At 36.2% G+C, this 27,448-nt stretch overlaps 2 protein-coding genes across 4 annotated transcripts in view; one reads left to right on the top strand and one right to left on the bottom strand.

Annotated features, from left to right (window-relative positions):
- LOC145999252 (ATP-binding cassette sub-family C member 4-like) overlaps positions 1-27,448 on the bottom strand; it is a 92,146-nt gene that overhangs the window by 10,212 nt on the left and 54,486 nt on the right. For 2 of the 3 annotated variants that reach the window (XM_083136190.1, XM_083136195.1), the window contains exons 5-22: positions 25,797-26,040; positions 22,111-22,327; positions 21,835-21,991; positions 20,999-21,137; positions 19,888-19,998; positions 18,795-18,977; positions 17,907-18,193; positions 16,818-17,001; positions 16,118-16,309; positions 12,859-13,058; positions 11,617-11,843; positions 9,647-9,726; positions 9,187-9,337; positions 8,112-8,218; positions 7,230-7,356; positions 4,195-4,365; positions 3,132-3,259; positions 358-603 (exon numbers count right to left, since the gene is read on the bottom strand). In XM_083136190.1, the coding sequence (XP_082992316.1) occupies positions 358-603; positions 3,132-3,259; positions 4,195-4,365; positions 7,230-7,356; positions 8,112-8,218; positions 9,187-9,337; positions 9,647-9,726; positions 11,617-11,843; positions 12,859-13,058; positions 16,118-16,309; positions 16,818-17,001; positions 17,907-18,193; positions 18,795-18,977; positions 19,888-19,998; positions 20,999-21,137; positions 21,835-21,991; positions 22,111-22,327; positions 25,797-26,040 (3,151 nt within the window). The remainder of the gene's footprint in view (positions 1-357; positions 604-3,131; positions 3,260-4,194; positions 4,366-7,229; positions 7,357-8,111; positions 8,219-9,186; positions 9,338-9,646; positions 9,727-11,616; positions 11,844-12,858; positions 13,059-16,117; positions 16,310-16,817; positions 17,002-17,906; positions 18,194-18,794; positions 18,978-19,887; positions 19,999-20,998; positions 21,138-21,834; positions 21,992-22,110; positions 22,328-25,796; positions 26,041-27,448) is intronic. The other variant, XM_083136197.1, reaches the window with a different exon arrangement.
- LOC145999265 (uncharacterized) overlaps positions 1-27,448 on the top strand; it is a 60,705-nt gene that overhangs the window by 29,382 nt on the left and 3,875 nt on the right. The window lies entirely within an intron of this gene.

Raw genomic sequence — 27,448 nt, 5'->3', positions numbered from 1 at the left:
AGCTGAAAAATAAATGCATGCCCCTCCCCCTACACACACACATGTACGTATGCAATTTCATTTCTAACAATGGCATAAGGCAAGACCTTAAGGGGCATCCCAGATGGCATAATGGTAACGTCATTACCTTGTAATCAAGTGATCCTGGGTTCGATACCCAGTGGAGGCACATAGTGGTTCGGATCTTGCTGTAAATTGTAGGTCCAGTTCCGATTAGCCTATCTCTGCATAAAGTGGACTTAAGAGCACACTCAATGGCAAGCCCTTATAGTTTCTTTCTTGCCTTACAAAGGATTCAAATGTTGGCAAAATTTGAATTCTTTCAACACTGACAAATATGGCATTAAATTTTCCTACCTTTTTAAGGGCAGTCCAAAGTTGATGGTCTGAAAATTCATTGAATGGGTCCAGATTTTCTCTCAGTGTTCCTGAGAATGTGGAGATATCTTGAGGGATCACAGAAATGCCTTTGCGCAATTCTTTCAGAGCTAAAGAATTTGTGTTAACATGGTCTATGAGAATATCTCCTTCTGCAGGAGATAGTTTGAACAAGGCTGCAAGCAATGATGATTTCCCAGCTCCTGATCTTCCAACAACTCCTACCTGTAAGCATAAATTCATTCAACTTTGAGAAATTCACCTCTGACACATCTCTGCACTTCAATCCCTGACATTAACTCTCAAAAGCTCAGAAGTCTATCTGGAAATCACCTGGCTGATATCCCGGGAAAACCTCCTCCTCATCATATATTTAGACTTGTTTCCATTATAATGGAGTAACTCAATTACATATATGTACTTCAATTATATATACTCCAATTTAAATTGTTGTTTCTGTCTATCCATCATTATTTTTCTTACTATTTACAGTAGTACTTTTAATTTTGTCTGAAAGCTAACTATTGAATACTTCATTGACGTGCACTGAGGAGTAGCTAGTCTAGCAGAGATAGATCAATCAATCTCACGTCTCTAATTATTTTCAAATCACAATATATTATCTTGAAGCCTCAGTTCATATGCAACATTTCTTTCCACATGCTTCTCGCCCCTCGATGTGATCAGCTGGCAAGGCTGAATACCCTAGCTGGCTCTTCTTCCGCCTTACCAGATCCAGGTATAGACAACCGCCCGAAGGGAAAGGGAAGATTTCTGCCTGTACCTCCCTTGCTCCCTCGACCCCCGCTCAATTGGTTGAAAGCCCATGATTTTAGGTCCTCCAGTCTATCTCCAATAGGACAGATAGGGGATAGGTTTCCCTTCAATTCCTTTGTAAATCCTCTAAAGAACTCAGGGGAAAATTTTCTGCAGTACTTATGTTCTCTGTATTTACACAACCTTTTAAACGTACACATACGTACAATATGTATGTATAATATGGGATGTAGTTTTATTTGTATATGAATGGGAACATACTTGTATTATGTGCAGACAAAAATGTTATGGTTTCTTTCCTTTTTTCAAATATGGAATATATAATGAATAAATAACAAATATTTTCTCACACTCTCTCTCGCTCTCGTTTTAGTATTTTTTTTAAATATACTAATAATTTGGCCTCCAATAAAAAATATGGGTAAGCTAAACAGTCATAAATACAGATGTATTAATTTGGGCAAGTAAACGCGTGTTCTAATTGTTGTTGTTGGTTTGGTTTATTTTACTTCACCTTTCTGCCACATTTGGTTATCGCGAAAATGAGGATGAGTGGTGATATAATGAAATTGATGAAGAGACCTCACAGAGAACAATTCAGGCCAGGATTCGAAGCCGTGACGAGCGTGCATTCTTGTTCCTATGTGTTGTACTCTGCAGTGAATAATGAAATAATTTGGAACGTAAAATGTATCCCAGAACTAAAAAAGTCAAATGAATATTGTTGAAGAAACTACAAAAAAGTGTGTTTTGTTACCTGTTCATCCCCTCTAATATATTTAATTTTTGCCACCTTCCATCACTTTTTCTAGCTGTATAGATTTAATCATGATAAGTAGCTAATGAGCTTATGGAAGTCACGAGGGACAATCATAAACAGAGAATTCTGGACTCCTGATTTCACAGTGCCCTGCAGATGCACTGGGAGGAAATTATTTGTATTTTCTTTTTCCTTTCTTTAGCGTTGCTTTTCCATCATTTTACCTAACTTCTGCCATGACGATGAACGTTGATTAAATTAAACGGATGAAAAGTGGTTACAAAGGAACAGTCATGCACAGGCCAGGGCTCGAGCCTGGATCCTTCAGTAATGAGATCGTGAGATGAAGAAATTAGGGAAATCAAGCAATGCAAATTTTTTGGAAAAACGTTAATCATATGCATATGGTGTTTCAAAAATCCAATTGAAATTTACGTACCACTGAGTAAATACGCAGTTTTCTTTACCGATACCAATGTATCCGAATAGTTAGAGTTTTCCACTCATCTTTGTTGTCGGCCGACCTCAAAGGGGAGTGCAAGGTGGATGCATGTACCAGGTGGACGCACATAGTGGTTTGGATCCCACTTTAAACTGTGGGTCCAGTCCCAATTAGCTTTTATGTACATAAAGTGGACTTAAACACCAAATCAACCAATCGCGGTGTAGTGGTTATCACTGCACGCTATGACACCAGGAGTTCCGGGTTCGACCCCGACCTCGGCATGGGTGTTTTTTGTGTTTGTCTCTTCATTAATTGTATTGTACCATCTTCGCGATTAACCAAATGTGACAGTGACGCTAAGTAGCATAAATCAAATCATTGATTGATTGTTTAATTTGGATTGTTTTACTTCACTTTTCCTACACTTGTGGCTAATCATCAAATCAACATGTTTTGGATTTTCGAAAGTGGGTGGGATTAACACGTGCTTCTTTTCAGTAGTCCTTCCTCATTTTGCAATCCTTTCCTTTCTTTGATGTTCTATTTTTAGGAATACTGGGCCCTAAAGGGGGAGGGGGATTATGACCCACACCAACCTCTCTTGGCCACACCACTCACTGATTGCTACCCCAAGTGTCGACATCACCGCATGTCACTGGAATACTTACATATTTTGTACCACATTGGTTTGTTATTATGAAAAAATATCTCATTAGCCACTTTAAATCTACTTTCCTTGAAATATAAATTTTAAAAGATATTGTGTCCTACCTTCCACTTAGATTCTACGATGAAATTCACATTCTTCAAAACATATGGACCACCAACTTTATACTTGAGGCCAATGTTTCTAAATTCAAGATGTCCATTTTGAGGTTTCCACACACTCTTTACTTCACCTATGACAAAGAAAACAAGAATGTAGTTTGCAGAAAGAACATATTTCCACATTCATTCATTTCTCTTGGTGAATGTTATGTTCTAATGAATATTGCATACTTGAATAATATTTTATCAGGTTAGGTGAAAAATCGACTTTCCCTGGGTTTTTTGTATTTCAAATTCTGATACTTTCAAATGAGTATTAGCCTACATTTTCAGAGATTAAGAAACGTGTTTCACAGCGGTGTTAGAGCATCACTTAGGTATTATAGTGCTTCCCCAATGGCACAGTAGTACTGCCATTACCTTGTCAGCAAGGGATTGCAGGTTCAATACCCAGTGGAGACACTAGCGGTTCTGATCCCACATTAAACTGCAGGTCCAGTACCAATTAACCTTTCTGTGCATCATGTGGACTTAAAACAAAAACTAAACTCAAACTTAGTTATTATTTTGGTAGTGGAAATATTCAAATATGGTGAGTGGAGGGGATCAGATGGCCGAATTGAAGCAACATATCACCAATGTTTTGACCATATCAACTAGCCTACAATTAGATTTGTTGATTTCAAATTTTTATAGGGGTCTCACTTACAGGACACTTCTCAACCACCTTTTTGGTCAAGCCTCGCCCTTCGACTTGTGACATCACAAAAAATTCAGTCTATTAATGCTAAGAGCCCTAAGCCTTACATTCCTAACCTAACAATGATAGCATTAAGCAGCCAAATACCATGAAAGAATCCTCTGGAAATCAGTAAGACAGTGGTACACTTAAAGTGGGTGATGTGCAGAAGAGAGAGTTCAAGTGATCTACTGCAGACTATCCAATATATATATATAATTTTTTATTAATTTTACAAGTTACTCAATGTGCTTTTCTATAGAAATCTCGTGAAACAACCATCTTTAACTATGATCATGCAGCACAACGTAATTCACACATTCTTACATTGTGGGTCCACATCTGAAGCTTCTGTTTCCAAACGTGCATATTCCATGACTCTGTTCACCGACACCATATAGCTGAGCACCTCTGCAAACAATCTGAGACCCCATGGCATCATCCCAATAATGTTAATTGCAGACATCAATGCAAGACCTGTCTCATGGCTAGGATTATCTGAAAATTTTGTACAAATCTAATAATTTATCTATTCTAATAATTTATATGTATGGTCATTCACCCTCACTGGTTGCATGAGTTTAGAAGATAAAAATAATGTTAGGTTTTAGAAAAGCTAAATTCTGTGTAAGAAAAACAGTTGTACATAGTTGAGCTCTGCTACTTTTGATTTCCATATAACAAGATGTTTTCTTCAGCATTACAGTGAATACCGTGATATAGAGATTTTAATTATGTAAACGATATAATGTGTAATAGCTACCCTGAGTATTGTTTCAGCACTTGAAAATAATGAGAAATGGTTCCATAAATTAGAAATAAAAGTAAAGTTCTCCCCTGTTTTTTGCACCACACCATGAAGGCATATAGGGGGTGTGAGTTAGTGCCCCACACTTTCTTCATCACGGCTGAAGGTGGGGAGCGATCTGATCAGCACCTCACCCCTGGCTACCTTTACCCCCCCCCCCCCAGAGTTTCCGCCAGGTAACCACTTTATATGACACTGGGTGTTGAAGCCGCTTGAACAGGTGGAAAAAATCCCGTTTCTCCCCTGCTAGGGATCGAACCCGGTCTCTGGCATGGTAGTCAGATGCACTAATGACTGAGCTACCGTGGCTCTTCCCATAAATTAGAGATGGAGATGTCTATTGAGAAAGTTATGATTGCTCTGTAAAATACGCCTCCTTGATAGTGTAGTGTATTGATATTTATAATACTGTCACCTTGCAATCAAGATGTCATATATTCGATTCCTGGAGGAGGCACATTGCACAGTGGTTCAAACTGTAGATCCTGATTAGCCTATCTCAACATAAAGTGGACTTAAAGACAAATTTTCAAGACACTGGTTACCATATGTCGTATTTTTAAATAATAAAAAAGAGCATATGGCTAGATTATCTTTTTAGAGGAAAATGTTAGAGTTTCAACCAATCCCTAACCAAAAAAATTAAATGCTAGTTTGAGTGTGAATGTGGTTATTGCTAAAAGCGATACTCAAACACCATCAGTAGTAACCAATAGGTTGATATCAGAAATCTACCACCCCTTCTTTGGTCCATGACTGATTTGACATATTTGTAGTGACATATACAGCATGTCCACGCTAGAGGGATCGAGAAATAAATGCTCGCCATTTAAAACCAGATAAGGATATTGCTGTTTTTTTCATATGACAGGAAAGGGAAACTCTCCGAGATTGAGCAACACTGTTTTCAGACAGCTACACGGTCGCGCATGCACGTCAATAGCTTTTGTCTCGAAAGGAAGCCAGGCGCCATTCAGTAGTCGATCGCGCAGTGGAAAACATGTGGACACCGCAACAGAAAGTTCAGTGCATGTTATGGCTAGCAGAAGACAAATCTGTTACTTGGGTTCAACGGCGTGTTCGTCGTACGTGGAATGTGGATCCACCTGGTCATAAAGCGATTCTCCAATGGGACAGAACACTCCGAGAAACAGGTTCTTTACTACCGCAAACCGGCAAACATGCGAAAGTGTCTGTGAATGAGGCAACAATTGAACGTGTGAGAACGGCATTTGCAAGGAGTCCAAGGAAGTCTATCCGAAGAGCTAGTTCCGAACTTTAAATTCCTAGATCGACTATTCACAAGGTCTTACACAAGCAACTCCATTTGACTGCTTACAAGATCGAGCTTCATCACCACATAAAGCCAAATGATCATCCGCGTAGGGCACATTTTGCAGCTGAAATGCTTCTGCGAATTGAAAATGACAACTCATATCTGGACAAGATTGTTTTCTTGGATGAAGCAACCTTTCATTTATGCGGCAAAATCAATAGGCACAACTGCCGGATATGGGGTTCAGAGATTCCCCATGTTATTCAAGAACATGAGAGGGACACGCCTAAAGTGAATGTCTGGTGTGGATTGATGAGGAACTCTGTCATTGGACCATTCTTCTTCTTAGAGGCTACAGTCACAGGACATGTGTATCTGGACATGTTGCAGAACTTCGCCATAGACCAATTTCCCCCAGGATCGATTTTCCAGCAAGATGGAGCACCGGCCCATTATCATCGACAGGTGCGTGACTTCTTGGATGAACGTTTCCCCGATATGTGGATCGGAAGAGAAGGACCCCTTGCCTGGCCACCCAGGTCACCCGATTTGACCCCTTTGGATTTTTTTTTCTGGGGATATGTTAAGGACGTTGTTTATCAAGGAGACATACCAAGAAATTTGCATGAACTGAGGGGCCGCATCACAAATGCAGTAGCGCTTGTGACTCCCCAAATGCTAGAGAACACTTGGCGGGAAGTTGAATACCGTTTAGATGTGTGCAGAGCCACCAAAGGTGCACATATCGAGTTGCATTGAACATCATCTGTATCAAGTAAAAGTAAAAGTTTATGTTACCAATACATTCTGTTCACTAGAAATTATCACTTATTTCTCGATCCCTCTAGCGTGGACACCCTGAGCACAAATAACTATGACTATCATACAAGTTTCCAGCTTTTTGTGTGTATTCTCTACGTCAGTTCATTGTGATCCATAGCCTGTCAAATCTGAAAATTTTTCATTGAAATTCAGTATGTAAAAGTTTATTTTGTGGAAGATAAGGAGTATCAGCTAACAAGCTAAAATGTTATTAAAAATTTGTACATACTAAATACCAATTTTGATAAGTAAGTGAAGGTAGTGTATAATTTTCTAATCTGATAATTCAAGTTCAAACTCCTTGGAATTTACACAAAAAGATATTATTATTTCTAATCCAGGATGAGTGTCCTCTGTCATATCCTTCTATCCCTTCCTTGCAATTTACATACTGCATTATATATAATTTAGTTGTAAATATATTTAAGGAAAAATTGTTAATTGTAGATTACTTACCCTGACTTGAGAAAACCACAAACATTACAGCCACGCAGGTGACATACACTGACCCAAAAATGTCTAACCAAAGTCCCATAGCATCATTAGAATTTATAAATAATATTGATGTTGACGAGTTTTGATCCTGAAAGAAGAAACCTGAATGAAGTAACTAGAAAATGTAATCAAGTGCTTTTCTTGCACATTGTTATTCACAAAAAATATTCTGAAAGTTACCCAATGAACAGCCTAGGACAAGTATTTTTCTGTGTGATGTGCCTTTGCCCAACAAAAAATTACCTAAATTCTGTAGTATTTTTTAAAAATAAAGTAGTAATTTATTACTTGCTGCTAGTGTTTTAAAATTCAAAGTTCAAAGTCAGACTAAAATTATAGAAAGACTTGCATTTCATATGAATGCCTTTTTCGTACATTCATGCAATAAGAATAAAGTGTAAAGTGCTCCCCCGTACCTTGCACTATGCCATGAAGGCATATAGGGAGCATGAAACTAGGGCCCCCACACTTTCTTGATCATGACTAAGGGTGGGGGTGATGTGATCAGCACCATGCCCCTGTCAACGTACCCCGACACATGAATGTTTTTCACAACAACACTTTTCATTTGGATCTCATGTTTTCCAGTGTTATGGCACACATCTTCAGTTTTATTTATTTATTTTCTTATGGCTATCGTGATACTCCAAGACATTGCAATGCACAGTTTGAAAACCCTTGGCTTGGGTTATAAATGATAAAGTAAGGCTCTGATGAAGAATTATGCATTTCATATATCTCTGAACTACTACAACAAGTAAATAAACAAGCACTGAATGTAAAATAAACTCATGTGTTAAAAATATTCCTATATAATTGAACAGATATGTATTATTCTCTCACCAGTTTTTGTTCAAATTGCTTCCTCATGAATTCCTCCATATCTCCAACTCGAATGCTGGTCAGACCTTCATAGGTGCTAATCAAATGTGCATACACTGGGCTACGAGCTGCAACAAATACAAGATCCTAATATGAATATTGTATTACATTTTGCTTTCAAACATCTTTTTAAAGCTTATAGTGTAGTTTGAAGCTTATTGGCATGCTTTTCATAAATTTCATCTTTGTTTGATTGATTGATTTGCATTATTTTACTTCGCTTTTTGCGCCACTTTTGGCTAATTTGCGAAGATGGGGATGGGTGATGATATGATGAAATTGATGAATGAACACTCACAAACTTCCATGCCCAGGCTGGGATTCGAACCTGGGACCCCTGGCATCGTAGCACAATGTGCTAACCACTCCATCACAGGGGCTGACATTTCATGTTTGAGACCTGATATTAGTGGAACTAATCATCTAATAGATAATTGTTTAAAAGTTTTATCCTCAGCTAGTGTGGACATATTGTTTGTCTCATATTTTGAGAGAGACGGAGAGAGGGGGGATTCAGAGATGAGAGAGTGCAGAAGTGACAAAGAATATAGTGAGAGAGAAAAAAAATAAAGAGGTCAAACAGAAAATCATATTTGGTCAATAGCCAAATTTGTATAAACATATTCAGCCTCAAACCAGCTGCTATTCTACAGATCCGATATAAAATTTCAAATAGCTCATTGACCTCCTTAATAAATATATGTTATCAGATGAACTCAGCCTGGACATGGAAGTGTCCCTTTACCAATTTCATCATATCATCACTCATCTTCATCTTCATGATTAGCCAAAAGTAGCAGAAAAGCAAAGTAAAATAGGTAAATGAAATTAATCAATATTCAGCCTCAAAGTAGAAGCAAAGAGTCTTCTGGTACAAAGACATTTCTTTTCTGTGAGATATCACTTAATAAGGATAATCAGATAATCCCTGACATCAAAGAGAAAAAATCAAATCTCATATATTTCTTTGTCATGAGTTTCACCAATGTTAAGCAATTTATGACAGAATTTAATGAATATTAAGTATGTAACTAACCTACAGCTTCCAATTTCTTCAGACTTGTAATTGCTGGAAGAAAATTTACAGTAGCAATGCAGGCTGCAACAGTAAAAATCAGTGTTGGTCCTATCATCCAGTAGTTTAGAGCTATTATTAGAATCAATGATCCCAGTGACAGAAAAACATGCTGCAATTCAAAATATAATATTAACAGTGTGTATTTACAATAACAAATATGTGCAAATTAATTTCTTATTTCCTATTTATTAAGAACTTAATTTGGAATGAAAGTGAATGAAATATTTTGAATATTTTAAGCTGCTTCAAATTTTTATTAACTTTAAGAAACTATTACCTTTCCTATTAAGATTAGTTAAGCTAGTATTATTTTGTTTTATATATTGTATTTCCATTACATTGTAGGTCTGATCTAGATTATTCTATCTGAGCATGAAGTGTGCTTAAAACGAACTTGACTAAGTTCCAAAATTCTCACCTGCAGCCAATTAATGACAAGCATTGGTATTTGATCATCTATTGCACTTATGTCCTTTGCAAATCTGTTCAGAATAGCACCTAAAATTACATTCAAAGAAAGTAGGCATTACATATATGGACAGCTATTAGTGTGTGTGTATGTGTGTGTGTATGAGGTAGGGTGACCATATGTCCCATTTTGACCCAGAGAGTCCCGTTTAGGAGATGTGTTCCAATCATCCCGAACCATCCATATTTAAAAAATCCTCCGGATGTCCCGTTTTATGATAGTCTAAAAATTAGCTTGAAAACAATCTAAATTTGAGACATTTCATGTTATAAAAAAGGTCAATGGAATTTATAAACTAGTGTCATGACAACACTGTTTCAATTATTTCATAGAAATTTGTTATTTTTGTTATTTAGCATCGCTTTTCTAACACTTTTGGCTAATTGCGCAAAAGAATCAAAATTGTACATTGTCGTCGAGAAGATTCGAGCAGACAGCAGTCTATTGTTTAGGTTTTTTATTTTTTAGGTGTACTCGTATTTTGTTATTTCTAGAGCAGTAAATAAGCATTTTGTTTCAATGAGGGCCTGCAACAAGAACTTAAATTTCTGCATCTCGGCACAAACTCACCTGACAGTTCCTAATAAATTAGAGAATGCTAATATATTTTCTAGTTCAGTGGACAAAACAAAATTCTTCGATCAGTGACAATTTTCAAGAGCAATCATAACACAACTTCAAAAAGACAGGAAAGAAAATAAGGTTTATTTGTCGGATAAATGGGTAGAGGTTTTCGATAAGTTGAAGTGAACCTCATAAAGTATGACGTCTTTCTGAAAGCGGTGGAAATGGTGTTATGCTTGCCACTTTCGGTTAGCTTGTTTCCTCAATCTTGAACAATATGTGGACAGATGAAAAACCTTGCTTACATGTCTCAACAATGAAGTCTTATCTTGTTGGCACTAGTAAACTTTATCGAGAGTTGGTGGGAGATGAGGGGTAGGGGGTGGGGGAGTATGAACAGTTCTGGCATTCTTCAACTTCATAATAATAATAATAATAATAGTTTTATGATGCCGATTTTTCTGGAAGGAGTAAACTGACTTCCTTGGATCAAAATATTATGGTCACCCTAGTATGATGGAAAGTCATTAAATAGAATTTGATTCTAAAGTGCATGGAAAAGTATGCACATGAGACTTTTCAATGACTTTAATGACTTTCCCTCGTGTGTGTGTGTGTGTGTGTGTGTGTGTGTGTGTGTGTGTGTGTGTGTGTGTGTGTGTGTGTGTGTGCGTGCGTGCATATAACCATACCCTATACTATATAGCCTCATATATTAAATCTTGAGTCTCTTATTGAGTGACAAAAACAATTGTACCACTAACAGGCTAGATATGTTAAAACATTTCAAAAAGCTCCAATGACAATTGTTTCATTTAGGTGATTAAAAAAAATAGATGTGGATTATTTTTCAGAATTCCATAGCTTTTTGAAGACAAAAGTCTGCTATGCAGCTCTTTCATTTGGTGATGTACCATCAAACTAATGAATCCTGTTATGTGGTATTTTTGATCAGAGCCTATACTTTTTTTTTTAAAGCAACTTTCAAATTTTCTTCATGATACTGGGTCAACATATAAATTTCCAGGTTTCATTAGATGATGGCTGCCTGTACACAAGTTGAGAATGCTGGGTGTTGCTCAATTGTAAGTTTCACAATGTGACACCTCCCACATTCCATCTTCTTCCTTCCACACGCAAACACACATTATAATGCTCTAGGTTTGTCCTCTTCAGGTTTCATATTCACTTATGAGAAATTATCAAGTACAGTACTTCCATACAAGACTGAAAAACATGCTTAGGTATCTTATCGTGTGGCACACACAGGAGATGTACTGTGTAGAAATTTGTGTGAAATTTCTGTGCTTAGATATACTATTCAAATTAGGTCAGAATTGAATAAATTTTAAAACCTGAGGCATTCTGGTTAAAAATCTGCATTGGCGCCCTAATAACTGCATTCAGCAAAATATTATGAAGTCGTATTGATGCTGCAAGGCAGCTTTTGAAAAAGTACAATGACCTAATGATGAGAAGAAGGATGAAGATAACAAACAGGCATGCATAAATGTCTAAGTAGTGGTTCTTCTCCATCCATCCTTCTGGTGAATGATTCACAGTTACCCCTGGTTGGGAAGCCCTGAAAAAAAAATTGAAGATAAAACGAACAGTAGGAACCGAGACTTGTGCAAATACAACAGAATATACTCATTTATTTTCTAAAGTCAGGTCTTCTTGATGGCATGCTGTTGCCTTGTAATCAAGGTGTTCCAAATTTTATCCTTGGTGGAAGTTCATTGCACAGTAATGTGAATCTCACTTAAATGGTTCCGATTAGCTTATAGCATATTTAAAACGAACTTTGACAAACAAATGTTTCTGTTCTGACGTGAAAGGGTACGGTTTCCATGTAGACTGGAATCAAGTGATAAAAGTAATTGCATTATCAAGTATAACCTTATCAAGTACACATAAAATTTCATCTAACATTTAGTAATAGTATTAGATATTTTTAATGTGTATATTGAAATACTAATCCAATTGCTGGTGAGAAAATATGACAATATAATGGCAATGTGCACAAGTTATATTTACGTCAATAGAAGATTTTTAAATTATGATTTTGTTTAGTTTGAAAAAGTTAGAAATTGTTAGTACGTAAGGAATCACATGTTAGATTCATTTTTAATTTATGATGATGTAAAACAAGATATCTCCATATTAATATGAAGTTGAGTAATTTAAAATTGAATGTTATAATTCAGGTATTCAGAAATTCATTTGTTGAGAGACTACTTGATGTATTATTAAGCATACCAGAAAGGTTCTTAAATCTAAATCATAGACCAACACCATAGCAAATAATGAAAATTTAATAATTCTAATTAAGGAACTTTAACCAAATTCAAATAGCTATGAGTATTTTGGATATAATGAAGATTCAGATACCGGATCAAGAATTCAGATATCAGTTCTAGTATTTTGGATTTAGATATCAAATCCAGGATTTGGATATTATCCAGAACTTGTACCCAGGTTCATGATTTGGAAATCAGAACCAGCATTTGGTATTTTGATCCAGAATTCAGATTCTGATAGTTTTGGAATTGGAATGAATGCCTATCCTTTGTACAAGAGACTCAAAGTTTACTTACCAGAGAGTTAACCAAAAGTCGGTCCCATTGAATACAATTTGTACAGCAGCAAAGAGAAAAATTAGAAGAAATTTTACTGAAAAGTTGCTGGCTGCACTCTGGAAATAATCCCTCAGTGCCTCCAGGGGCTTCCCTCCTGAGCCAGTCATTTCACTTGGAGGCTCGTTTGCATTTTCTGCTGCAGCTTTCTCCTCAATTTTCTGGAAGAGCATGTCAAATTATTCAAAAATACATAATTTGTGATATTCCTGTACAATATTGACATTTTTCTCAAACTTGTATGGAGTATTATGATAATTTTATTTCATTTTGTGATGTAAGAAGTTATAACTGCATCTACTGTGTAATCACTGTATGGACCATGGATACAAATCGGAAATTAAAATGTTGATAGTTTGTTAGCTCTTGACACAAAAACTCACAAAGAGGATAAATTGTAATGAAATACAATAGTATTTGATTTCCAACTTGACATCTGGGCCTCCCGATGGCGCTGTGGTAGCGTCATTGCCTTGTAATCAAGGGGTCCCGGGTTCGATAACCGGTGGAGGCACATAGTGATTCGGATCCCACTTTAAGCTGTGGGTCCAGTCCCGATTATTTTTACTGTGCATAAAGTGGACTTAAAACGCCAAATCAATCAATCAAAAAAAAAAAAAACTTGACATCTGAAGTAGTTTCAATTTCTGATTTGATCAATAGATTCTAATACTATTTTTATTTTAACAACCAAGTGAATATCAAGAATACATATTAATCTTTCATTAAGTTGTAATGTCAGTCCACCAATTTATCCATTTGTAGCTTTATTTGTCCCATTGATATTAAAGGTTAGAGAGATATTACTTTTTTACCTTATATTGTTATACTTCCATACAGAAGGATGCACTAGTTGGGATAATTTATATGGCATTAACACACTGGATCTGCCAAAGTTTATGCTAATATCTCTGTTAGTTGACAAATTATTAAAATACGAGGGTGGTTTGAAAAGTTCTCGGAATCACCACCAGATGTCAGTGCTAGGACAATGAGGTTCCCGCATAGTAACAGGCCATCCTTTATTAATAAACACTTGGCGCGTCAGTGTTCTGGGTAGAGATCTGTGGTGCGGACGTCACTTTGTAGTTGTTCCCGTGCAGTGCTTTGTGAAGATGGAAAAAAATCGAGATTCGAGCGGTGATTAAATACTTCGTAAAGAAAGGTATGAAAGGAAAGGAAATTCATGCCGATTTTCTGAACACACTGGGGGACTCTGCTCCTTCATATTCAACTGTTGCAAAGTGGACAAACGAGTTTAAATTTGGTCGGGACAGCTTAGAAGATGATCCACGTAGTGGTCGCCCAAAATGTGCTACTACCCCAGAAATTATTGAAAAAGTGCATAAATTGGTCATGGAGGATCGCCGACTGAAAGTGCGTGAAATTGCTGAAGCTATAGGAATGTCATCCGAATGGGCGTATCACATTTTAACAGTTGAATTTGATATGAGAAAATTATCTGCAAGATGGGTGCCGCGACTTTTAACACAGGACCATAAACACATCAGAGTGGACATTTCCGAACAATGTTTGACTTGTTTTAAGAGAAACCAAACAGATTTTTTGCGCCGGTTTGTGACGACAGATGAAACGTGGGTCCACTACTATACCCCAGAGACAAAACAACAGTCAAAGCAGTGGAAACATGTTGATTCACCACCACCAAAGAAAGCAAAGGCAATACGGTCGGCCGGAAAGGTAATGGCGTCAGTGTTTTAGGATGCGAAAGGGATTCTGTTGATCGATTATCTTCCCACTGGTCAAACAATTACGGGACAATACTACGCTAATCTCCTCGACCAACTAAAGCATAAGATATGGGAAAAGAGGCCAGGTTTGACAAGAAAGAAAATCATCTTGCATCAGGACAATGCGCGCCCTCACACAAGTGTCCTTGCCATGGCAAAAATTCATGAACTTGGTTACGAATTGTTGCCACATCCACCTTATTTGCCTGATTTGGCTTCCTCAGACTTCCATCTTTTCCCCAAACTCAAAAGTTTCCTCGGTGGACGGAGATTCTCTTCAAAGGAAGAACTAATAGCCGAAGTTGACACGTATTTCACAGGCCTGGAGGAATCTAATTTTCGAGATGGGATCAAGGCATTGGAACATCGCTGGACCAAGTGCATTAGTGTACAGGGAGACTACATTGATAAATAAAAAAAAAAATCACTGTTGTAAGTCGTTTCTTTCTATTCCATTCCGAGAACTTTTCAAACCACCCTCGTGTATAAATTAATTTTTATTGTTGCCTCCATCAGGCAAACAATTAGGTCAATTGACATATTGTATGTCAAGTCGAGCTAGCCTCAGTAGTTTCTGATATATTGGTAGTTGTAACTGATTGTTGATAGCATAAATTATTGTCAAAAACTGAAAGTGTAATTGTTGACCTCCACAGATGGATTGACAATACGATCGAGTTCATTTGTGGCATATTAAAGTAATATCTAGAGCTCCTGCAAGGCCAAACGGTTACCACTCTCATCTTTGATGTGAGAGGTCCTGGATTTGATTTCTGCGGGAGCTCAAAAGTTTTAGTGTTGACACATCATCATGAGGGTAATTCCGGAGCTACATGAAACGAATAGTTTCAGATTATGAAAGCAGCAGTGTTGGGACTCGATGTGCTAACCATGCATCATCAAATGAAAAGCCACTTGGCAGACCTTGGCCCTCAAACAGATGTTTTTTTTTTACATGGCCTTACAAGGTCTTAACTGCAGTATATCTGCTACTGTTCCAATTTCTGAGATGAGAAAGTCATATGATATCAGTTGTTACCTCTGAATGGCAGATTGGGATAATTTCTGGTTAAGTTAAAATACACTTTCAGTGTTATAATAAATAATAACCTGTGCCTCTACAGCCTGTAAGGGCCTTGGCCTATTTCCCTTCTACAATCCTACCTACAAGTGTGGATATCTTCAACCAGTAATGCAGTGACGTGTGGTCAGCTTGTCGAACCCCCAGCCATTATAGGATATATCCATGACCAGGTTACGCTACTCACTCGTAGCTCCCCAATTTCTTCATGATGGTGGGTTGCCACCAGCCCTTTACACAGGCCGAGAACCCAGGCAGTCTCGAACCCATGTCTTTCCACAGTCGGAGCCCAAAGCACAGCACCTTAAACCGCACGGCCACGGGAGGACTTCAATTTTATAATTGCTTAAATTATCAAGATTCATTCTGTGATTTTATAAATGCTTACTCTTAAGTATGATGCATTGATAATCCAAATACTGTCCTTCCTGACTTCACAGTGAGACTGGATAATACCATCTGACATTGCAAGTGCTATATCGTCTATTTCCTTATCTGCAATCATGTTTCCGACAAGTGCTGTCAAATCCATGCCACTATTCATGACATCATTGTATGACCCACTGATTTTTATGATACCCTAAAAGAATTAAACCAGAACTGTATATTGTTTGCATTAACTACGCCACTCTAAAAGTTTGACTCTAAATATTACTTCTAAAATGTTTAAAAAGTGAGAAATTTTTAAATGCAAGAAAACAATTGCAATGAACTCTCTAACATGTTAGATTACAACACCTTAAAAGCACAATATGAACTAAGGGGAAAAAGGTGAAAGCAAAATTTTCAGCATTAAAAATGAGTAATTCTGTACAACATTTCAAATGTTGATACATATATTCATTAAAAAATAATAAGCTAGTACAATATAACTGAATATTAACTATAACACTGTCACAGTGTGTATGTGTGCCTATGTCAGTCTAACTTATTCCCCACTTCGAGAGTTTTCTTTGCATAAAATGCACATGTATCAGAAACATAGGAATATACTTGTAATGACCCCCCTCCCTCGCTTTCTTAACCCTTCCACACCATATGGCTTCCCATGTATGGCTGGTAATGCAAAGAGTTAAATAATAGGTTACCTGATGTAGAACAACAACAAGATCAGCTTCTGATGCAAACTGCAACTGGTGAGTGACAACAACACGTGTTTTACCAGCTAACAAATGACGCACACATTCGGTAAATAAATGGCTTGCAACTCGTGTGTCTACTGCAGATAAGACATCATCTAGCAGATACATGTCTGCATCCTGGTATGCAGCTCTGTAAAATTCAAATTCCAGTAGGTAGTAATAGTACCAAAAATACCCCTAAGAAATATCACCAATGATTACAAGTTAATACCTGTAAACCTCACAAACCTATAATTTTACACTTTGTGCAACACTATATAGTTTTGTGGAATTTCTGCCACCTTTAACACAATCACACTCAGTCTGAGAGAGGGCATTTAAATGGCTGGCCCAATTTTGTAAAATGGTTGCTTCTAAAATTCACATTGAACCTGATTGGCATAGGGCTGTGTCTTGGAGACTATTTCCATTCCCATCATAAATTATTAATTTGCAGATGTACCCAGAGATGGTGGTGGTCTAGTCTGTACGGCATATGACTGCCATGCAAGAGACCCGGGTATGATTCCTGGGGTGGGTGATCTAAGGTCAGAATTTTTTTCGCCTTGTCCCCCACACAAAGCAGCTCTGGGGCTCACGCAGCCTCAAATCAATGGGTACTTGGGGGCAACCCTAGTGGGTAAAGGTGGCTGGTGCATGGTGCTGATCACATCATCTCCAAAATGGCTGAGATTGAGAATGTGTGGGCCCTACCCCCACATCCCCTAAATGTGTCTTCATGCCATGGTGCTATATGCACGGGAAACTTTACCTTTACCTTGCCTACCCAGAAAAGGATACGTTATTCTGACTAGTGTAAACATTTATTGTGTTTTCTGCTACTGATGTATGATGTCAGTTCTCCATAAAGAAAACCAATGTACATGCAGTTGTGAAGTAAAATGTAGATCAACATTCCCTCCTCCTCCTCCTCCCCCCCCCCCCCCCCCCGCAAAATACTTCATTTTCCAGGTTCTCCCTAATTTAAAGCTGAATAACATTTAAAATACTAAACACTATTACATAAATGTACATACGTACACTAAGGAAACTAACCTTGCTAAATTGATTCTTGCTTTCTGGCCACCACTGAGCATAGTCCCTCTTTCACCAACGTCAGTGAGATCACCAAAAGGGAACTGGCAGAAATCCTTCACTAATGCACAGGCGCTAACAACTCTGAGATATTTGTCCTCATTGTATGGTTTCCCTATAGTAATGTTGTCCCTTATAGAGCCCTTAAAAATCCAGGGCTCCTGAGAAGCATAGGAGATATTCCCTCGTATGTAAATTTCTCCAGTGTGAATTGTAAGTTCGCCTAGGATGGCCTGAAGAAGCGTTGTCTGAAAAGAATTGAAAAATTCACATATTGCTAATTAAAAATATACATAGAGTATCAAGCATTCGATGACAACAGTGTTTTATCACTTGTCTTTACCTTTTTGAGAAGAGCTGGTCTCTTCCACCGTCTGTGAGGAAGCTTTTAGTAAATTCTGACTTTTTAATGTGTTGTGTTTGTCTTGTGCTGGTCTCTTTACAACCTTGCACTTTTATTGATTGAAGCGTGCAAAATGGCCTAAAGTGCCGATACACCCAAAACTTTTAATTCAATCAATCAATCATGTATGGAGCAGAGGCTTTGATAGTCAAACAGAGGCAGCAGTAAGACTCAGTTAGTGGAAAGGAAAATTCTAAATGAGTAAATGCGGAAAATCAGAACATACAAAATAAAGAATGTAGGTCTAGTCCCGCTTAGCCTTTCTGTGCATAAAGTGGAGTTAAAAAACCAAACTCATTCATTATCCTCATAATTATGGCTGACAGTGAATTTTATTTAAGAAGTTAAAAGTTTTTGCAATGTTGTTTCTATAAGTGATGAAAACAAATTATTATAATTGTACTTAACTGACTAGAGAGAATGATGAACTAAGCAATCAGAGTTACCTTTCCGGAAGCAATGTCTCCTATGATTACCACTAACTTCCCTTTTTGGGCCGCTATAGACAATGGACCTAACCACCAATCACTTCCTCTTTCGCATTTGATGTTATCGAGCATAATTTGCACGTGGTCACCTCTTGGGTTGGCGAAAGGTCTCTTGTTCACTTCTTCCAACATTAAGAAGTCCTGTGGAAAGTAAGGGATGCAAAAACAGTCAATTTATGAGTTTCCTAAAAGAAATCATTGCATTTTAAGAACAGTTTTTGTTTGAAGAGATTTTTCTCAGTATGTTGAACAGGTGAGCTCATCTTTGGATACTTTTCCAAAACTCACTTTGTTGATATCTCGAAACAATCTCTCTGAAATATTTATTTTAGGTTATGATTATTGTGTTTTATGGAGTGGGGATATGACCATAAAGGGCACTGAGTTATGCCATTTGGAGGAGGGGTTGTCAGTCCTATATTTTGCCAACTTTTTCTACATTTTGATGCTTTTCTTTTCTTTTTAAGAATGCTGGGCAAATGGTGAGGGTATTACTGTTACCAATTCCCCCCCCCCCCTTTGCACATAAATCTGTGACTGAGTTCATTCCACCCAGACCTAATGATGATATTCTTATATGTCCAACAAATACCAATACTTAAACAGCGTACAATGTATTTTTTTTTCATAATGTTCAAATGATAATGTATAAACATTCCATTACTAGTATACGTTTCAATCTACCAGAGTTTTACTTTAAAATGTTCATAAGTTCAAAATTTAGCATAATCAGAACATTAAAATGTAGCTGACATTTAATCATGAAATAGTGCAAATGTTTGTGCAAAGCTAATGCTCAATTTTCAGAAAATTTAAACCCTGCAAAAGAGCTTTGTGACATTTTTCAATGCATACAAGTTTTAAAGTCTAAATTCGTATATCAACTCTGGTAACATAAAATATATTAGCAATATTGTAACATATAAATGTAAAATTAGTTAAACTCAAATATAATTGGTGTGTGTGTGGTTGTAATCTAGGCCAATTAGTGTGTATTTTTGACATAAGCACTTCTACTCTTTTGAGGCATAAAATTCACAGAATTTCTTACCTGTAGCCGGTGAATGGAAACACTCACAAAGTGAAGGAGATTAACTGCTGTTGGCAACTGCACACCAAGAGGCAGACGTATAATTTGCGTAATGCACAGAGCCAAGAAAACCTATAATACAAACATTGCATTTAGCACCATTAAGTTTATACAAAACCAAAAGTGACTGAACAGAAACCCACTTACAATATATTGAAAAGGCATAGTAGTAGCTCAGGAAAAAATAAGTTATTTTACAAAAAATAAGTTATTTTACAAAAAATCACGTTTTTTTTTTTTAAAAAAAAGATGATAACATATTTTTGAACCCCAATAAAATATTGAAGTTATGCCACCTAAGATGGTAAGTTAGGTTGGGCATTATTGAATGGTTAAATATAAAATATTTGCAAAATAAGTGGTAGGTTACATAAATATGTGTGCATTAGGTGATGTTGCATAAAACTAACAACCAATTGAGGCATTGAACAAGAGAAGGGGCCAAGCCATGTGCAATTTGATCTCTTCTCTCATTCCATAGGTTGCACACTGACACTCCCCACATTCTGATCTGGGCCAATACACAGTTGTGGAGCCAAGCCATGATGCTACTGTTAGCAATCAATAGAACATGAAAGGATGTTGGCAGGCACATGAATTCCACCATATAACTCCATTTTCGTAGATTTGTGGCTTGGCCCCTTTTCTCATTCGACGCATCAATTCAGTACTGATTTGGCTTTACTTTAACAAATCATTCATGTTCTAGATAAAATAAAGAGATTTATATTTGTTTCAATACGAGGAACTTAAATTATAATACACAATATATGCAAAGGTAATTACATTTTAGATGATGAATTAGATATTAGATATTGAAATTATAATTTAGTTCAACTTTTTTCCTAGTGATGAGTTTGAGAATTGCTTCTTCACAATTAGTATAAATTTTAACATAAACACGTACAACTTCATATAGAGGTTTTTAAGGTACTCCTCTTTCAAAATTTGGATGGAAATATGTATGTGATTTGCAAGTGCTAAAGGTTAATGATTTACGACTGATCTTTTATACAGAAAGTTCCATGTAAAATATATATATTAAGGCATAATGTGTGTAGGAATACTTTACCTTACCAACTGTCAATTGATATCCCAGTAGAACATATGAAATGATTATCACAAAAAGTGCCAATTTGCTGACTAATAAGTGTGAGAATGATATGAACATTTGCAGATAATGGCACTGTAACAGAAACTGCAACTCCTTCCTGAAACATAAAGGAAACTACACTATTTGCTGGAATGGCAAATATTTTTGCAACACATACATACTACATACTACACACTAACATTGAAATTTACAGATTAGTAATGACAATGCATGTAGAAAGAGAAAGTGGATTACAATCAAAATCAACTATAAGTGTTGAAATGTGGCCTTCCTTTAACCTTGAGGTACAACTAACCTCACTTTGAATAATTTCAGGCCATGTTACTTTGTATGCACAATAATAGCTAATATTATAATGTATAAATATTTCAATTCAACGAATCAGGAAGGTGTGGAACAAAGTTCAACAAATGTGATAAGTTCCTGCAAGATTAAAAATTATATTTTTATTTGTAGAGCTAACACTTAGAATTAGCTCAAATGTAATATTTTTTTCCACATAGAATATCCCTGTTGGCATAGTGGTAATGTTGTCTTGTAATCAAGGGGTCCCAGGTTCGATACCATGTAGTGGCACATTGCACAGTGGTTCGGATCCCACTTTTAACTGTAGGCCCAGTCCCAATTAGCGTTTCTGTGCATAAACTGGACTTAAAAACAAACTGATAAAAGGTAAAAAGCTTAATTTTCGTATCCTGAGGGTCAACATTTAGAGACTGTAGTTATGTAGCATCAAATGTAATGAATGTGGTGACAATTATTCATTTTTTTTGTACTGGTACCTCTACTCCTACCTTCTAATAATGTTGATAATGTTCTGAAAAATGTCCTCCCATGTGAACATCTTGATGATTTTTATCTTTGATATAACTTCACTTGTTACTTGAATACGTTCATCTGTTAGAGATGTCATTTGAGTTTTTACATGAGACAATTTTCTTCCAAGGAACACTGTAAGAAAAGGAGATATAACAATAAGCACATGAAATATCCAGCCAAAAGTAAATAGACATGTAGTGCATGTTGGCATCAATGGTTAGGAAATCATGAGGCATTGTATTTTAACTCACCTAAGACAGGTACGAGAGCCATGATGCAGCCTAGCCCACCAAGACCAGAGAATCCTACATCATTCCACAGGACATAAATCGATGCTGCTGTCATGACATGTGTAGAAAACAGAAATGGAGTGTAGAATCCAAACATTTCAAACTGAGCGACATCATTAGCCACCAAATTCACAATCTGAGCTGCTGAAGTCTTGGTGTCACATTTCAGTTTCAATGTCTATTAGGAATATAAACATATTTTATTGTATGATCAGAAATAGTCTTGTACTACTCACTATTGTGTTGAAAATCTAGGGTTACCAGATCGCTGTAAGGAAAATGTAGGACATGCTGTCCCAAAATGTAGGACATTAAGTCAAAATGTAGGACGCAACACATTCTCAATAAATAATACATATTTCTATAGACCACGCTAGGAAGTAGTTGAAAAATTACACTTTTCAGTTTTTTTAGAAAATATTTCCCAACGAATATATAAATGCAAAATTTCAAAACTTGCAATCATACTAATCAATGCACCTCTTACTACTTGATTTAAGTGGTACTTCTCAGAAGAGACAATTTTTATCAAAATTTCAGGTTTAGTCAAACTATATATTGATGTTAGAGTGGACAGTCAAACTCGTTGAAATTATAGGGACCAATACCAAACATTTTACAGACTTTATGAAAAAATAATCCTCTCGTGAGTCTGTTGTGCTGATGGTAATGAAAGTACTCTCTCAACATTTGAATTATGGCCTGTAATGGCGAACAAATATTCAGCAATTACTGTAATTTAAAATGGTTTCATCTTGGGTAGTTTTTAGTTCAATAACAGGGTGTCTACCAAAATAATACATCCAGAAATCTTGACTTTTTCTGGACTTTTCTAGATCCGACTTAGGTAAAGTTGGAAATTAGTAATTAAGAAAATAAATATTTATTTAATAAAAATCTATACCAAAGGGCCAGTTAAGATGAAAACTGAAGCTGAATTTAAAAAGAGAATTAAATCTGCTATTTCGTGTTAATGCATCTTGAACTGTGTTTGGCAGACAAGCGAGGCTTTGGCGTCTGGACTCACAGCCAGTATAATCTTATGTGGGGCTTGTGTCGGTTGTCCCTATATGTTTATGACTATCCATTCATCCATCTTATCTTACCATCATTCATCTTCATCTTCGCGATTAGCCAATAGGACAGAAAAAAAGTGAAGTAAAATAAACTAAATCAACCAGTCAATAGCATAAATTCTTGACCACAAGAATAATTTGTTAGCCTTTTTAGTGACTTCTTGATCTACTTGTTGATTTTTTACTTTTTCTTGACTTCCATGACTTTCTTGTCTGGCAGACACCCTGAATAACTTTGTTCTCTATGCCCCTGATTTACAATCAAATTATATTGAATATTGAATAAGAATGGGCAACACCTTGTTCCATCAGTATAAACCTTAAGGCAAGAAATTCTGCTCAGGCATTGAACAGTGCGTTATCAGAAAGTGGTCCCAAGACTTTGTTCATTAATTGCTTCCGTTTTCCCGTTTGCTTAATAGCAGGACAAACTATATATCTTTTTGGGCAATGACTGAATCAAAATAAATTTCACTATTGAGTTTGGAAGCGCAGTCCATAGACTTGTAATTTGCATGACTTTTTTCAGTTACGTATTTTCCTAATTATTATTATGTGACGCTCAAATGTAGGACATTTATGATATTTTTCAAATTCCTCCCGGACGCCGGACATAAGGCTAAAATGTAGGACATGTCCGGGAAAATCCGGACGTCTGGTAACACTATGAAAATCTGCATATCCTTCTACACTTTAAATTCAGTTTCTCCCAGTGGAGGCATATTGCACAGTGATTCAGATTCCACTTTGAACTGTAGATCCAGTCCCGATTAGCCTATCTGTGCATGAAGTGAACTTAAAACAATAATTTAAACAAACAAACAAACAATTCAGTTTCGTCCTTTTGGTGAGGTAATTTAACTATTGGACTACCTTGAAAAGAAGTCCAGTTTTTACTGACACCAACCACCACTTCTAACATTCTTCCTAGCATCTAGAAATGTTAATAGCTCTATTTACCATGTCATATTCAAGATAGAAGAGCTAAAACATTAAAAAAAATAAGTAACGATTTGAGATTGTAGAAAAAAGCAATTATTCTGTCAATATTGCATATATGTAAATTACATTATAATTACTTGTACCCTCTGTTAGGCACATGTGGTACTAGTGACACCCATCGGTATTCATCGTGAGATTGCAACACTGAGAACTATACTATCTTGGTGCTTTTCTGTAGCTGACTGTTCTTTCTTTGTCTTTCTTCTAAAATCAGCTGCAATGTTCTGCTACAATTTCTAAGAGACATAATATTATAAAGTTAATGTCAGCAGGGTGTGAAATCGTATATATATATATATATATATATATATATATATATATATATATATATATATATATATATATATATATATATATATATATATATATATATGATACATATTTATAATGGCATTAAATATAAAATAAGTTAATAAATATTTAATACATTATTCGTAAATACATAGAAAAACATTAATTTGTTACTTTTATACATATCAGATATTTATAAAGTAGCAAACTAATTCCTTAACTAGCTGGTAAAAGATGTCAATAAATTACAAAATAGTTGAAATAGTTTTATTATGTAATAGTTGAAATGAAATAGTTTTGTTTAGTTTTTGCTTCCTAATAACATATTAACATAAAGCAATTTGATTTCGTACTTATCTTTAATTGCATTCTTGTTTTACTTTGTGCATATGTTGCTATTAGTGTAGATCTGTTAATGACCTGTTTTCAATATTATTCTTAGTGAAGTATATTTTAAGTTAAAAATAATTGCTTATCTTTTGTTGTTATAGCAAAAACTCCCCACCCAGGAAATTTTTGGTGGGTGGGATTTCTGAGGCGAAGTTTGTTGGTGGGAGGAAATCCCCCTGACACCCCCACCCCCCAGATTTCGCACTCTGAATGTCAGTCACATCCAATGTCAAATGTCATATGGAAGTGAGTTAGTGAGGAAGGGGAGGACACAAATATTTGTGATGAAAGTGAACATGAAAGTGTGTGACCAAAAATGAACATGACACTGCTTCACTGTTATGTATTTAGGCACTCCAAGCATGCGGCCAGTGGCGTGCCCAGGATTATCGAAAGGGAGGGTTATGTGTACATTTTTAAGTAGTCAGTCCTCATTTTGCCATATTTTCTTGCCTTTGAAGTTCTTTTTTTTTTTTTTAATACTGGACCAATAGGAGGTTATAACCCCACCAAACTCCCCCTTGGGCACGCCACTGCATGCGGCTGATGTTAACTGTATAATATTACATCACTTAGAAAGTGCAGCAGAAAATTTCAGCTTAGCTTGGAAGAAAGGCAAAGAAGGAACATTCAGCAAGGGTTTCATAACTTAATGGGTTGGATGACAGGTGTACCCCCTTCACCTAAGTATGTTACAGAAAATAACATGCCTAAGGGAGGGTTAAATTAAGTCAATAATATAGAATAGATTAGTTCATTTTCACACAAACAGTTTATTCATCATATTTTACATGTTAAAACAGGCTATACAAGTAAAATTAGAGAAAGAACAAGATGAAAATTGTAATTTTAATAACTGAGAAACAGTAATAACAACAACTAACTTACCTTTCTGTATACGAGAGAGCTAAGTGCAATTCTCATTTTAATTCCCAGCATGAAGGAGTCTGTTAACCACCATCTGTGAGTGAATGTGTAAACAATTGCACAAATACACACACCTGATGCACACATATATGGTAAATAGCTACTTGAGTCATCAATTTTGTTTGGATCTTTGTTTCTGACAGGGGTATTAACATGGGTTTTCAATTCCTCGACACAGTGTGTTAAGAAAATAGCTTGACCAATCCTAAAATTTAGCAAATAATTAATATACATTAATACTATCAAAAGGCACACATACAAAAATAATTGCAGTAACATGCATTTTAAATGTACATAAAACGATGAAAAGAAACTAGAGCTTAGGAAATATCAGTGACATTGGTATTTTGAAATTTAATTGCCAGTACTGTCTAATACCAATCTGAAAATCCAAGTATCCTGTGAGGTATACAAATATGTTCTGATTGATATTGATAGCATTAGAAATCCAGACATCATTTGAGTTGAATAAAGTGCTGCAAGTTTCATGCATTCTGTGAGGTGATTGTGTGAGAAAAGTAGGTTTTAAGAATTACAAAATTTTCGTATTACAATAATTATGTATAAACAAATCTAAATTAATCTAAATTGGTAGCCAAATTATTTTTATTGCATAATATTTGCAATTATTTAGAATATTTCTAAAATGTTCAGGCATATATCAATATCTTAGAGATCAAAAAAGTCACAAAAGTGCCAAATTTTTATGAAAATATAGTGTGTCAAAATTTACTAACTATTCATCATTGCATAGTATAAGAAACAAAATTATATATCATTAAATGTTCGTAGGCAGGTATAAGATGTTCTAGCATGAATGAGTTATCCCAGCAGCCTCCCAAGAGTCGTTTTGGCCTGCCTGATCTATGAACCACTTGGCTCCCTGCCCTTACATAGAAAATTTTATCCTATGGTATTTAATAATTGCCAATGCTGATTCAGAAAATTGTCGTCATTTATGATTCTGTTTGACTCTCTACGAAGCTTCATTAAAATGTTCTCCTCCCTACCTTACCCGAACTGCTAAGAGGGCAATAGAAGGGGCAGTATCGTCTCCTAAAGAGAGAATTCCATGTGTCATTTTGTGGATGTGTTGGTGTAAGTGCATGTTCAGTGCATATAAAACTTAGCTGGATTTCAGATTGTTAAAATTACAGGCATTTGATTTCTCATCGCGCTTCTCCCTCAGTTATGTCCAAATCACCCTCTGTTGCTGTATGTATAACTTATCTTCCTTGCTTCATTGCCAAGAACTTCAACAACAATAATCACTACATCTCTACTTCTGCTGTGCCGGCTCCGTAGCAGAGTGGTTAGCACATTATGCTACAACACCAGGAGTCCTGGGTTTGAATTCCAGCCTGAGCATGGATGTTTGTGAGTGCCTATTTATCAATTTCATCATGTCATCACTCTTCCCCATCTTGGCAAATTATCCAGAAGTGGCACAAAAAACGAAGTAAAATAAAGCACATCAATCAATGAATCAATCAATCTACTGCTCTATGTGGTTCTCTCCTTTATGATGATACTAACACTTGGCACTGAATTAAAGATGTCGATGTGTTAAAAAATGCTGCACATTTTGGCAACACATGAATACATGGAAAACA

The sequence above is a fragment of the Lepisma saccharinum genome, chromosome 1 (genome assembly GCF_977018435.1).
Source record: "Lepisma saccharinum chromosome 1, izLepSacc3.1, whole genome shotgun sequence".
Taxonomy (NCBI): domain Eukaryota; kingdom Metazoa; phylum Arthropoda; class Insecta; order Zygentoma; family Lepismatidae; genus Lepisma; species Lepisma saccharinum.
Note: the sequence above shows the minus strand (reverse complement) of the source record. Positions and strands in the feature narration are given on the sequence as shown.